The 14,883-nt window shown below is 36.2% G+C and overlaps 1 protein-coding gene across 3 annotated transcripts in view; it reads left to right on the forward strand.

Annotated features, from left to right (window-relative positions):
• The window catches only part of CNTN3 (contactin 3), a 377,024-nt gene that overhangs the window by 109,164 nt on the left and 252,977 nt on the right, over positions 1 to 14,883 (forward strand). For all 3 annotated transcript variants that reach the window (XM_036878261.2, XM_036878260.2, XM_036878259.2), the window contains one exon: positions 1,074 to 1,200. In XM_036878261.2, coding sequence (XP_036734156.2) covers positions 1,074 to 1,200 — 127 coding nt within the window. The remainder of the gene's footprint in view (positions 1 to 1,073; positions 1,201 to 14,883) is intronic.

Here is a 14,883-nt window from a genome sequence, read left to right on the forward strand (position 1 = left end):
GGATTCATGTGGTGGCTTTAGCTGCTGGTATTTTCATCATTTCAGTGGTTATTTTCAGTACCATGTTATTTTAATTAGTTTTGTTGTTATAGTAAAAACTTTATTAATGTTATTACTACTTGAAGTAGCCAAAATGTAAGTTCATAGTTTCGGAGCTTTTTTTGGCATGTTTTTTCAATCACATTTTTTTTTGTCTAACTTTTCATGGGCTCTCTCTGTCTCTTAGTGTGCTTATTCATTCTCTGCTTCAATAGGAATTTGTCTGCAATTTAACTGAGCATTCTAAGACAAGAGTAAAGAGCTTTTTTCTTTTTTTTTTCCCTTGTGAATTTGTTTGTTTTCAGAAATGTTCTGGCAATGATTATACAACTGCAGTAGCATAAACATTTGGTAGTGGCATTTTCTTGTTCCTTTTTAAATTCATGGAACAGAGATTTTTGCTTTTTGTGTGTGGAAATTCTCCTCAGAATGTTGAAGTTCTCTTAAACAAATTAAAAACAGTTTTTTAAAGAGCACTTGCTTAATGCTGTATTTTTCTCTTCAGTTTGCTCAGGATAAAGGGGAAATCCCACCAAATCTTTTGTGTCATGCGGTCAAAATGAAAAGATAACATTGTCAACCTTCATGTTTGCATTTGCATTGCAAAATGATATTATGAGAAAGATCATACTCGGGTATCCCATTGGTTTGAATACAGCTTTCATTTTGTAAAGAGGCTTGTTGGAGAAAGACTTCCTGTGATAGATTATTCCCCAGTGAAAATATAGGTAGAGTTTTTTGTTATGAAAAGTAGTGAGTACAGACTTATTTATACTTCTAAGTAATTCTTACTTATATAGAAAAGTTTTCATACTAAATTTCATTGTCTCAGAAACGGCACTGCTGATGGTCAAAAACAGAGCCATGCCTACAGAGCATGTTGCTCTGTGAACAGGGAAGGTAATGTTTGCTTTTTCTTCTTTTTATAAAGAGCAGACGCTAGGGGCTTGTTTTTCTTCTTCAGTTCCAGAATGCAGCTTTTACAATACCTTTTACTTACTGTGGTTGTTTTTTGGATGTCTTCCACCATTTAGGTGAGCTGCTCTTACAAGGCCCAGTGTTTATCAGAGAGCCCAGCAACAGCATTTTCCCTGTTGGTTCAGAGGATAAAAAAATGACTTTTCATTGCGAAGCAAGAGGCAACCCTTCACCTCATTACAGGTACAGTGGAAAGTTTGAAAATACAAAATAAGAAAAAAAATCATGTGGCAATTGTGATATTTTTGCTTCAAAATATTTATGCCATCATTGAAAAATAACACATGAAGCTGTATGCTATATTCATCAGATCTGATTAACATTTTCATTCATACTGTATATATTTGATTGGTTACTTTACACTAAGATTTCTTGATTGAAGAAAAGCATTGTAGAATCCCTTAAATCAGCAATATCTTTTCATTGATTTATAGTGCATAATGTATAAACTTGGCTTTACGTGTAGTTGGGAAATGTATCCATTGTGGGAATGAAATTGTGTTCTAAAGTTATTTAGAAATCACTGTTTTAAAGAAATGCTTCAGTATGTGTCCTTCCTCCTTTACTGTTTTACTCAGTATATATTTGAAGGTGTACTAAGTATAGAATAGGATACATTCTTCCTCAAGTCATTTTGATTACTTTTGAAGAGAAAAATATATTAGATTTTTTTCATGTAAAAGTACATACTTTTCAGATTTTATAAATAATGCTTGTGCATCGAAAACCTTCAAACACCACCAAAAATAGAAAAGAAAAAAACTCTGAATTCTCATCACCCTTAAGATAAAAATATTAACATTTTGGGGATGATGGTAGACTATTTGGATGGGATGGATGTTTAATAAATACACACGATTAACAATTTTTACTCCTAGGGGTTCTTAGGGGATCGACTTAAATGAAGAAATGAATTATTTATGAATAGCATCTGCTGCTTCCATATAAGAGCCTACAAGAAAGTGCTTGAGGCATGTTGACGACAACATGCTCTTTAGAGCACAGTGAGCATTTGTCTCAAAAACTCTTTACGATATGCATTTGCTTAACAAAACCTTTTCTATAACCTGCAGAACAAGCAGACCTCAGCCTATATGAATAAAAATTCTAAATATTGCAAGTAGTAATGCAGATCTTATTGAACTTCTATTGTTCTCTTAGCCCAGGTGAATAAAAGAAACTAACAGTCATTGTTAAATTGAGTCAGCATTGGGTTAGAAGGTAGACCTAGATATTTTTGTATCTGGAAGTAATCAAGGTCAGTGTCTTTCAACAACAGTCAACAACATATTCATTGAGCACCTACTATGCACTTTCTGCAGATAAACATAAAAACGTAATGACTGCAGGGTGCTGCTCAGAATTGGCAGAGGTGATAAAAACTCTCTGTCTCTTTCTTACCCTATGAAAAAAAGATAAAAGATAAATGTAATATATGATTCAAAAACACAAGAAACTGTGTTTTATAAGCTAATTTAATTAATCAGACATAAGCACATGCAACATCTGGGAAGATTTTCTTCTTTTGGGGAAAGATGAACAGATCAACTTAAGACATTATCCTGGAAACATTTTTTTCCAGCATTTTCATAGGACATTGTAACACTTTCTAAATGATCCATTTCTTTCTACCTAAAATGGAAGACTGTCTTTATAGATGTGACTGTAAATATGACAAGAGAATCTATGTGTATGACTCACATGTGGACTGTTTTCCTATTGTCATTAAAGTTGTTTTTCCAGGTAATTTTGTATGAATAATTTGATGATAAATGTGAAAAATTGCCAAGATAAAAGATTCAGTCATCAGGAGTGTATTTCTAAATGAATTGATTAATTATGTTTGTAAAGTTTTATTAAATAGCAAGAAATCTTGAGTTTAGAATTCCAGAAATAGCCTTTGATGTTTATTATTTCTTTATATACGAGTTATTTGTTATAATGCTAGAAAGTATGTGTTTAAACATATTGATGACATGTGTAAATGTTGAAGAGGTTCTCCCCATTTGCACAGTACTTCTTTTTGGTTCAGTATATGCCCTGGGATGTTATATGTTGCAACTTGTTGCAACTGAAACAAAACCTATATCTGGAAGTAGGAGATATGTGACGTAAATAGATTTATCAGTTTTAAGTCTGATGAATAAAGAAATTTAACATACTAGGTATTGTTTTAAAATATTGGTTTGTAGCCAAATAGAGCAGATATTTTTCATTATATCTCTAAAGATTTTCTAAAGACATGTAATCAATATAAAAGAACACTTAAACTGAGAGTTTATAATCACTAGAAATTGAGATGTTGGAGAAAAATGAGTCAACCTCTTTTCATTTTGAAAATCTTAGGCTTTTGGTGGAGAATGGAGCTTGGTGCTGCCTGGCCAGCTCTTCATGGCCCTGTGTGGAGGAAGTGATATATCCCCAAGCTTAGCATGTATCCTATCCAGAAGTGTTTTCCCTTCTAGCCAGCTGATGAACTTAGAAGGTGGACCTTGTAAAACCCACTGTCTCATTGTGGACTTATCTGGTTTGGTATCAGAAAATTCCTCTTCAAATGAAGACAAAGGCCCACATTTAGCCAATCAAAGTGGATTTCTGGATGATGAGGAAGAAGATGGTGGAATAGGAATGCAGGGCAAAACCTCCTCCCCCACACACACCAAAGAAGCAACTATAGCAAGTACAACTAAACCTGAAAATGATCTGAAGAATGCAGAAAAGACCACTACAACTGGTGAAGAAGAAAAGACCACACAGAAAGACTAAAGTGACAGAGCTGTAATAAAATGAAACCCAAGCCCTTCCCCTATCCCTGCCTGTAGGCAGAAGGAAGAGAAACGGAGTGGGGAGGAGATAGGCAGCCAGGAATTCTGCACACCTGGCCCTGGAGATCTGCTCCAGGAACATAGTCCATATTGCACTGGGTTCTGGTGATTAGTGGGGCTGGACACGAGAGACAGTTAGAATCCTCTGGAAGGTTGATACTCCATCCACCTGTGGAGGACAGGCACACTCCACTAGTCCTGACGAGATCCAACACCAGGCAGCAGTTTGAAAGACTTGCCAGCAGTGGGTGCCATAGGGGCGAGGAAAAAGGGCAAATGGCCAAAACCTCTTCATCCCTCCCTCAGCCCAACAGGTCAGGAATTCTCAGGAGCCCCAGATGCTGCATCCCCCTTTGCTGGTGACTTAGCCATGAAGGAGCTTCACTAAGCACCACTGACACACCAGTCCACTCAGTCCAGCAGTGTCACATTCTTGGCCCTGTCTCAGCCCAATTACAGAAGCTCCTGCAGATGCCAGATTCAAGTAATCCAGGGGGTACCAATATGACTTGCTGCAGCAGCTACATACCACCATGGAGGGACTCACCACCTCCACCACCCACAGGCCTTCCCACCACACAGCCTTCCCACCACCATGTACCCATGGATTCTGATCACAAAGGGCCTGCTGGAGAAAACTGCCAGCCTCAGCAGACTCAGATAAACCACTTTTGGCAAACTGACAAAGAGGTGGCCCTGCCCATTGTCTGCCAATAGCAACTGGCTCCACAACAAAAGAGAACCAGGCACTGGAGAGGAAAGAGTCTTAAGCTTCTAAGCACCACAGGATGCCTTCTTCATAAAGCCATTATTCTCTAGACCAGGAAGCATAGCAGATCCATCTAGTACAAAAGAAGAAACACACAAACCCTGACAAAATGAGGAGGCAGGGGAATATGTTCTAAACAAAAGTACAGAATAAGACACCAGATAAAGGGCTAAATGAAATGGGGATCACCAGTCTTATTAATAAAGATTTCAAAACATGAATATGCTCACTGATTTGCATAAAAGTGTTGAAGATGTCAGGGAGGATTTCAACAAAGAGATAAAAAAGCTGAAAAGAACCCCTCAGAGCTGAAGAATACAGTAACTGAAATGGAATGTGTGATGAAGGGAATGAATAATAGATTGTTGCAAGTAGAGGAGACGATGAGATGGAAATTAGAGAATAAGAACACAACAAGGCTGAGGAACAGAGAGAAAAATGGATCTCTCAGAATGAAAGAATGATAAGAGAGCTGTGTGACCAATCCAGTTGAAACAATATTCACATAATAGAAGTACCAGAAGGAGAAGAGAGACAAAGGGATAAACAGTATTTTTGAGTAAAGAATTGTTGAAAATTTCCTCAATGTGTGGAAGGAAATGGAAACTCAGGTCATGGAAGCACAGAGAGCCCATAACAAAAGGAACCCCAGGAAGGTAACACAAAGACAAACAATAATTAAAATGGCAAAGATTAAGGATAAGCAGAGAGTACTGAAAGCAAGCAGAGAGAGAAAAAAGATTACTTATAAGGGAAGTCCCATCAGACTGTCAGCAGACTTCTCAGCAGAAACTTTACAGGCCAGAAGGGAGTGGCATGAAATATTTAATATACTGAAACATAAGGTTTTCAACCGAGAATCCTTTACCCCGCAAGATTATCATTCAAATTTGAAGCAGAGATTAAACAATTCCCAGATAAATGAAGGCTCAAGGAATTTATAATCACTAAACAAGCATTACAGGATATATTAAAGGAACTGCTGTGGATGGAAATGTTCCTAAAGCTAAGTATTTTACACCAGTGAAACCAAACCCACAGTAAGGATAGACCAATTAATTACTAAGCAAGTAGAAAATTAAAACAAGTAGTAAAACCAACTATATACAAAATCAGTCAAGAGATACACAAAAAGTGCAGATTATGACATCTAATACATAAAGTCTGGAGAAGGAAGAAGAGGAAGACAAGTACTTTTAGATTTTGTATGAAATAGAGCAATCGGCAACTTAATGTAGGCTGTTATATAGTCAGAAAGCTATCCTTAAACTTTTGGTAACCACAAAACTAAAGCCTATAAAAGATACATAAAAAATTTAAAAAGAGAAATCCAACCACAACATTAAAGAAAGCCATCAAATAACAAGAGACGAGTGTAAGAAAGGAAGAAAGAGAACCTGTAAAAACAACCATAAAACAATAAAATGGCAATATGTGTACCTACCAATAGTTTACCTTAAATGTAAATGGACTGAATGCACCAATCAAAATTCATAGAATAGCATAATGAATAAAGAAACAAGACCCATCTAGATGTTGCCTACAGGAGACATTTCAGATCCAAAGACATACACAAACTAAAAGTGAAGGAATGGAAATAGATACTTCATGGTAATCGTAGGGAGAAAAAAAGCAGGAGTAGCAGTACTTACATCAGACAAAATAGATTTTAAAACAAAGGAAAGTAACAAGAGACAAAGAAGAACATTACATAATGATAAATGGATCAGTGTAGGAAGAGGATATATCCATTATAAATATCTATGCACCCATCATAGGAGCACCTAAATATGTAAAAACAATAATGACAGAATTAAGGGGGAAATAGGTTGTAACATCTCCATTGTAGGAGACTTTAATACACTGCTCATGTCAATAGAAAGATCAACCAGACAGAAAATAAATAAGGAAACAAAGGCACTAAACAATAGTTGAGGTTCAATAGACTTAACAGACAGCTACAGAACTTTCCACCCAAAAGCAGCAGGATAAACATTTTTCTCAAGTGTGCATGGAATATTCCATCTATGGAATAGATGACATACTAGGCCACAAAAAGAACTTCAATAAATTCACAAAGATTGAAATTTTATTAAGCAACTTCTCAGATAACAATGCTATGAAACTAGAAATAAATTATACAAAGAAAAAAAAATCCTACAAACACATGGAGGCTAAACCACATGCTTCTTAATAATCAGTGGATCAGTGAAGAAATTAAAACAAATATTAAACAATCCACAGAGACAGATGAAAACAAAATACAATAGTCCAATATTTGTGGGATGCTGCAAAGGCTATTCTAAAATGGAAGTACATAGCAATACAGGCTTACCTCAAGAAACAAGAACAATCCCAAATAAACACTCTGAACTCACAATTAAACAAACTGAAAAAAGAAGAACAAATGAAACCCAAAGTTCGTAGGAAAAGGGACGTAGTAAAGATCAGAGCAGTAATAAATAACATAGAGAAGAATGAAACAATAGAAAGGAATAAATGAAACTGAATGCTGGTTCTTTGAGAAAATGAAAAACTAGATAAACCACAGACCAGACTTACCAAGAAAAGAAAGAGTACACAAACAAAATCAGAAATGAAGAAGAAATAATCAAAACAGATACCATAGAATTACAAAGAATTATTAGAGAATACTATAAAAAATTATGCCAAAAAATTGAACACCCTAGAAGAAATGGACAACTTTATAGAGAAATACAACTTTCCGAGAATTGACCTAGGAAGAAACAGAAAATCTGAACAGGCCAATCAACAGCAATGAAATTGAATTGGTAATCAAAAAACTTCCCCCCCAAAAAAGTCCAGAAATAGATGAGTCCACAGCTGAATTCTACCAAACATTTTAAGAAATGTTAATAACCATTCTTCTTAAAGTATTCCAAAATGTACAAGAGGAGGGAATACTTCCAAACACATTCAGTGAGGCTAGCATTACTCTGATAACAAAACCAGAGACACTACAAAGAAAAAAAAACAAAAAAACTTTAGTCCAAATATCCCTGATGAACATAGGTGCAAAAATCCTCAACACAATAATTACAAGTTGAATTTGAATATCTATGTAAAGAATCATCCATCATGACTAACTAGGATTTATCTCAAGGATGCAAGGAAGGTATAATTCATAAACCAATCAGTATCATACACCACATTACCAAAAAGAAGGAAAGAAACCACACGCTCATCTCAATAGCTGCTGAAAAAGCATTTGGCAAAATTCAACATCCATTCAAGATAAAAACTCTGAACAAAATGCATATAGAGGATACATATCTCAACATAATAAAGGCCATATACAACAAACCCACAGGAAACATCATAATAGTGAAAAGCTAAAAGTTTTTCCTCTAAGTTTAGAAAGAAGACAAGGATGTCCACTCTCATGATTTTTATTCAACATAGTACTGGAGGTGCTGGTCACAGCAATCAGGCATCACAGAGAGATAAATGGCATCCAGATTGGTAAGGAAGAAGTTCAACTGTCACTGTTTGAAGATGATATGATAGTATAAATAGAAAATCCTAAAGAATCCACCAAAAAAATGTTTGAACTAATAAATGTATTCAGCAAAGTTGCAGGATACAAAATTAATGCACAGAAATCTGTTACATTCCTATGTACTAACAATGAACTATCAGAAAGAGAAATCAGGGAAACAACTCCATTTGCAATTTCATCAAAAAGAATAAAATGCCTAGGAATACAACTAACTGAGGAAGAGAAAGACATTTACTTTGAAAACTACAAGACACCCATGAGATAAAGTAAAGAAGGTACAAGTAAATGGAAATGTATCCTGTTCTCATGGACAGGAAGAATTAAAACTGTCAAAATGGCCATCCTGCCCAAAGCAGTTAACAAATTCAATGCAAACCCTATTAAATTTCCAACAGCTTTTTTCAGTGAACCAGAACAAATAACTGTAAAATTCATATGGAACCACAAAAGTCCCTGAATAGCCAAAGCAAGCCTGAGAAAGAATAACAAAGACATGATTGGGGAAATTATGCTCCCTGATTTCAAGCTCTGCTACAAAGCTATAGTAATCAAAACAGTATGGTACTGGCATAAGAACAGACCCATACAACAATGGAACAGAATAGAGAGCCAAGATATAAACCCATGCATGTACAGCCACTTAATATATGATAAAGGAGCCATGAATACACAATGGGGAAAAGAGCCTCTTCAATAACTGGTTTTGAAAACTAGACAGCTACATTCAAGAGAACAAAATTGGTTTACAGTCTGACTCCATACCAAAAAGTAACCTGGAAATGGATCCAAGACCTAAGATAAATTCATAGAAGAAAACATTGGTAAAAATCTCTTAAACACAAGCATGAACAGTTTTTCCTGGACACAACTCCTCAGGCAAGGGAAATAAAATAAAAAATGAACAAGGGACTACATCAAACTAAAAAGCTTCTTTACAGCAAATGACACCACCAGTAGAAGAAAAAGGCAACTCAGAGTATGAGAGAATATAATCATAAATGATTCATCTGATAAGGGGTTAACATCCAAAATATATAAAGAACTCATATGCCTCAACACCCAAAAAACAAATAACCTGATTTATAAAATGTGCAAAGGACCTGAACAGACTTTTCTCCAAAGAAGAAACAGATGGCCAACCAGCACATGAAAAGATATTCCACATCACTAATCATCAGGGAAATGTAAATTAAAACCACAATGAGATATCACCTCACACCAGTTAGAATGGCCACTCTCCAAATGATAAGAATAAAAAGTGTTTGTGAGGATGTGGAGAAATGGGAAATCTCCCACACTGTTGTTGGGAATGCCAGTTGCTGCAGCCACTGTGGAAAGCATTATGGATGTTCCTTCAAAAACTAAAAATAGAAATGAATACTGTATGGCCCAGTGATTCCACTTCTAGGAATTTACCCAAAGAAAACAAAATCCCTATTTGAAAAGATAAATGCACCCCTATGTGTATTGCTGAATTATTTATAGTAGCCAAGATATGGAAGCAACCTAAGTATCATCAATAGATGAATGATAAAGTAGATGTGGTACATATACACAATGGAATATTATTTAGCCATAAAGAGAAAATAAGTGCTACCATTTGCAACAACATGGATAGATCTAGTGCTTATTATGCTCAGTGATATAATCCAGGTGGAGAAAGACAAATACCATATGATTTCACTATTTGTGGAATATAAATACAAAGCAGAACAGAATGAACAGAATAGCAGTACACTCATATATGCTGAGAAGTGACTAGTGGTTACTATGGGAGAGGGGTCGGGATGGGTGGGTAGTAAGATGGATAAAATGACACAAAAGTACTCAATTGCAATATAACTTGGAAACAGGAATAGTAGTGCATCTTGAAGAATATAGTCTATGATTCTCTAAATCTCTTTCTATGTTGACACTTTGTAACCACATTAGTGTTGGTGAGGATTCATTAATGTGAGTAACTATTAAAGCACCATGTTGTACACTTGAAACCAACATAAGATTGTATATCAAAGATACTTCAGTAAAAAAAATGGGGTTCTTATAGAACAACAACAATATTTAGGCTCTCCCATAAAAAGCCACACAGAACTCTTTGTGACTCATGTTTTCTGTATAAGAGAGAGTGTTTATGGATTAAATGGAGTTTAGAATGAGTTGGGTTCTAATTATAGCCTTATTTATTTTACACAACACCTTCATTTATTTCCTGACTTTTTCCCCTTCCCATTGACTTTAATCATCAATGAGGTAATATTCTACACTATACTTTAAATGCTCCAGAGAAAATATGCTTGCATATTTTTTTCAATATCCTATAAAAAATTACAGATAAGTAGTAGTATAAATATATAATAACAATAAACATATATGATAAATATATAAAAACATAAAGCAAATGGGGATTTTTTTACACAACTCAAAGAAAGCATGTGTTTATTTATAAATATAAGTAGATAGACAGACACCAAGGAGGAAAATTAGTGGTTCACATAAGACTACAAGTTTAAAGGCAACTCAAACATATTTTCCAAGATTTAGAATAAAGGTTAAAAGTCATGTAAAAGAAAGTCTTTTGAAAACCCAGAGCCTGTCTTGTAGACTGAGACAAACTTGGCTGATGAGAGATCTTCTCTTTGCTATTACCCCATTGGGTCAAAAGAAGTATTTGATTGGCTATAGTAGAAATCCAAAAGTTCAGGAATTCTCAAGAGAAATTACCCATCATAGGGTTTAATTGAAAATTTTATTCTTTCTTTTGCATCTTCCCCGACAGAGCCCCAAAACCTATGTTTAAAGGTTAACTAGTATTCAGTCTCATCATAATTGCTGATGATGCTAAAAGAGATTACCTTGAGGAAGTATTAATAACTTTTTTAAATTTGAAGGATTTTCTCTGACTTTTCACAGGGTTAGAAATGCTCACCATTTGCCAAGATGAAAATCCAAAATAGGATGACCTGTGGTCCCTTCTGCAGATGCATTCACCATTTAAAGTGGTAATATAATTGGGCTAGACTGGGGTAAAATATACAAATGCCTATGGGGATCAGGCAAGTAAAAATACTCAAGTAGGTGGGTCTGTCTGAAGAATATCTGATAAAAGGATTAAGTTTACTAATGACTGGCAACTGTCAAACTTTCATCCACAAGCCCATCGAATGGTCACAACTGCTCCCTCCTCAGTGGGATTTTCAAGAGATGTTTATAAATTTATAAAGTTTCTTTTTGAAATCTCTCTGCTTCTAAGCCTTGACTTAGTTTTTCTTTTTAAATGTAACATAGACCAAAGAGAATCAGTCTTAAAGCTGAATGTGGCCCATGTGGTTTTGTTTGCAACATTTAGTCTAGCTAAAGACTTATGAGCTGTACTGCCCAGTATCGTAGCCAGTAGCCAAAGGAGACAGTAAATTTAATTCAGTTAAATAAAAAGTGCTATTCCTGAAAAAGGTGGGGAAAAGATGGTGGCATGAAAAGTGAGGCAGAAATCTCCTCCCAAAACCACATATAATACAAAAATACAGCAAATACGACTAATCCTGAAAGAGTGACCAGAAATAAGATTGCACAGCCAGCATATATCTGGGAAGAGAACATCATACTGAAAAGGGTAAAGTAACAAAGCCACGACCCAGCGGGAGGAAGAGAAACAGAGTAGGAAGGGAGCAAAAGCCCAGGACTGCTAAATACCCAGCCCTGGAGATCTCTAGGAGCACAAACTGACATTGCATGGTGCTCTGGAGATTAGAGGGGTTGAAAAGTAAAGTCAGAGACTGAGATTCCAGCTGCTAGTGGAGAACAGGTTCCCACAACTGGCTGCTCTGGGATAAAAGAAAGGCAGGCGCTGTGAAAGACTTCTCAACAGTGAGAGGGCTGCTAAAGGGGCAAGGATTGCACAGAGTTTGCTGCTCAGGAGAAGGAACAGGAGAACAGAATTGTCCTGGCACTTTCAGCCCAACATGTTGGGAACTTTCAGGAGCTTCAGATACTCCATCCCCTGGCTAGCAATGCCCCCTACTTTAATAAGCGGCCTGCCTCCCTTTCCTCCTGGCCAGCACCTGCATGCAAATCTGCTGCCCCCACGATCACTCCAGGCCAGCAGGAGGGCATCCCTACCTCTGACAGCTTAGGGGCTCAACATAAAGGCTGCTCCCTGTGTGCGGCTCAGTAGCCCTGAGAGTGGAGGCAGGCACTGCAGCGAGGAAGCAGAAAAGAGCTCTGTCCTCCTGGCTGGCACCAGCAACACTCGCTTGCAACACACCACCATAACTGCAGGCCAACAGGATAAGCAGCCCCGCATACAGCACCTTAGGGACTTAATGCAGGGCTGCTCCCTGCCTGCAGCTCATTAGCCCTGACAGCAGTGGCAGGCATGGTGGCCAGGAAGCAGAAAAGAGCTCTCTACTTGGGTAGGCACTAACACCACTTGCCTGCAACCCCTACCATCACTCCACAATTGTGAAAAGGCAGAAGAACCTTGTTCAATCCAAAATACCTCGAACACCAGAAAGAGGGCTTTGTGAAACTGAAATCACCATATTACTGATTAAGACCCTGATGGACAGTGACTGCATCAGAGTATGGGTAGGGACATAATAATATCGGTAAATGTAGTAACCATATTGTTTTTTCATGTGAAACCTTCATAATAATGTATATCAATCATACCTTAATGAAAAAAAGAGTTCAAAATAAAAGTCATAAGCATGCTAACAGAGCTACAGAAAAATAGTCAAGATTTAAGAAACGAACTCAAGACTAGAGATAGAGACATTGAAAATACAGTAGTTGAAATGGAACATAAATGGAGGGATTTAAAAGCAGATTAGATGAGACAGAGGAGACAATAAATGGAATGGAAACTGGAGAACAGGAATATAAAGAAGCTGAGGAAGAGAGAGAAGAAAGGATCTCTAGGAATGAAAGAATATTAAGAGAACTGTGGGACCAAAACAAACAGAACAATATTCTCATTATAGGGGTAATAGAAAAAGAATAGAGAGAAAAAGGGATAGAAAGTGTCTTTGAAGAAATAATTGTTGAAAACTTCACCAATCTGAGGAAAGAAATAGTCTCTCAGGCCATGGAACTCCACAGATCTCACAACACAAGGGATCCAAGGAAAACAACACCAAGACATATAATAATTAAAATGGCAATGATCAAGGACAAGGACAGAGTATTAAAAGCAGCCAGAGAGAGAAAAAGTTCACCTATAAATGAAAACACATCAGGCTATCATCAGACTTCTCAGCAGAAACCTTACAGACCAGAAGGGAGTGGCATGATATATTTAGTGCAATAAAACAGAAGTGCTTTGAACCAAGAATTCTCTACACAGCAAGATTTTCATTTAAATTTGGAGGAGGGATTAAACAATTACCAGATAAACAAAAGTTGAGGGTATTTATCTGCCACAAATCTCTACAGTGTATTTTAAAAGGATTGCTCTAAATGGAAGTTCTCCTAAATAACTGTCACCAGAGAAAATAAAAACACAGTAAAGGAAGTAGACCAAATAATTGCTAACCAAATGAAAAATTAAATGAGTCACCCACAAAGTCAGTCAAGAGATACATGAAGAGTACAGAATATGACGCCTAACATATAAAGAATGAAGGAGGAGAAAAAGAAGAGAGAGAGAGAAACAAAGAGTCCTCAGATTGTGTTGTAATAGCATAGTAAGTGAGTTCAATTAAACTGTTATATAGTAAGTGAATTACCCTTGAACCTTTGGTAACCATAAATGTAAATGGACTGAATGCACAAAACAAAAGACATAGAGTTGCAGGATGCATACAAAAGCAATACCCATATATATGAAGCCTACAAGAGACTCACTTCAAACCCAAAGACATACACAGACTAAAAGTGAAGGGATGGAAAAAGATATTTCATATAGTGAGAAAAAAGCAAGGGTTGTAATACTTATATCAGATAAAATAGACTTCATAACGAAGAAAGTAACTAGACAAAAAAAAAGAAATTATATAATGATAATGGGGTCAGTGAAACAAGAGGACATAACCATTATAAATATCTATGGACCCAACATAGGAGCATCCAAGTATGTGCAACAAATACTAACAAAATTAAACAGGGAACTTGAATGCAATGCATTCATTTAGCAGACTTCAACACACCACTCACTCCAAATGACAGATCAATCAGACAGAAAATAAGTAAGGATACAGAGGCACCGTATAGCACATTAGAACAGATGTATCTAACAGATATCTACAGAACACTCTACCCAAAAGTAACAGGATACACATTTTTCTCAATTGCACATGGAACATTTTCCAGAGTAGATCATATACTAGGCCACAAAAAGAGCCTCAGTAAATTCAAAAAGATTGAAGTTGTACCAACCAACTTCGCAGATTACCAAGTATGAGCCTAGAAACAAATTGTGCAAAGAGATCAAAAAGGCCCATGAACACTTGGAGGCTTACTGACATGCTCGTATATAGTCAATGGATCAATGACCAAATTAAAACAGAGATCAAGGAATATATGGAGACAATGAAAAGAACAGCTCAATGTCCCAAATTCTGTGTGACATAGCAAAGGCAGTTCTAAGAGGAAAGTATATAACAATTCAGGCATATCTAAAGAAGTAAGAACAATCCAAACTGAACAGTCTAAATTCACAATTAAACTGGAAAAAGATAAACAAATGAGGCCGAAAATCAGTAGAAGGAAGGATATAGTAAAGATCAGAGAAGAAATAAATAAAATTGAGTAAATTG

Source organism: Manis pentadactyla, chromosome 1 (assembly GCF_030020395.1).
Source record: "Manis pentadactyla isolate mManPen7 chromosome 1, mManPen7.hap1, whole genome shotgun sequence".
Lineage (NCBI taxonomy): Eukaryota > Metazoa > Chordata > Mammalia > Pholidota > Manidae > Manis > Manis pentadactyla.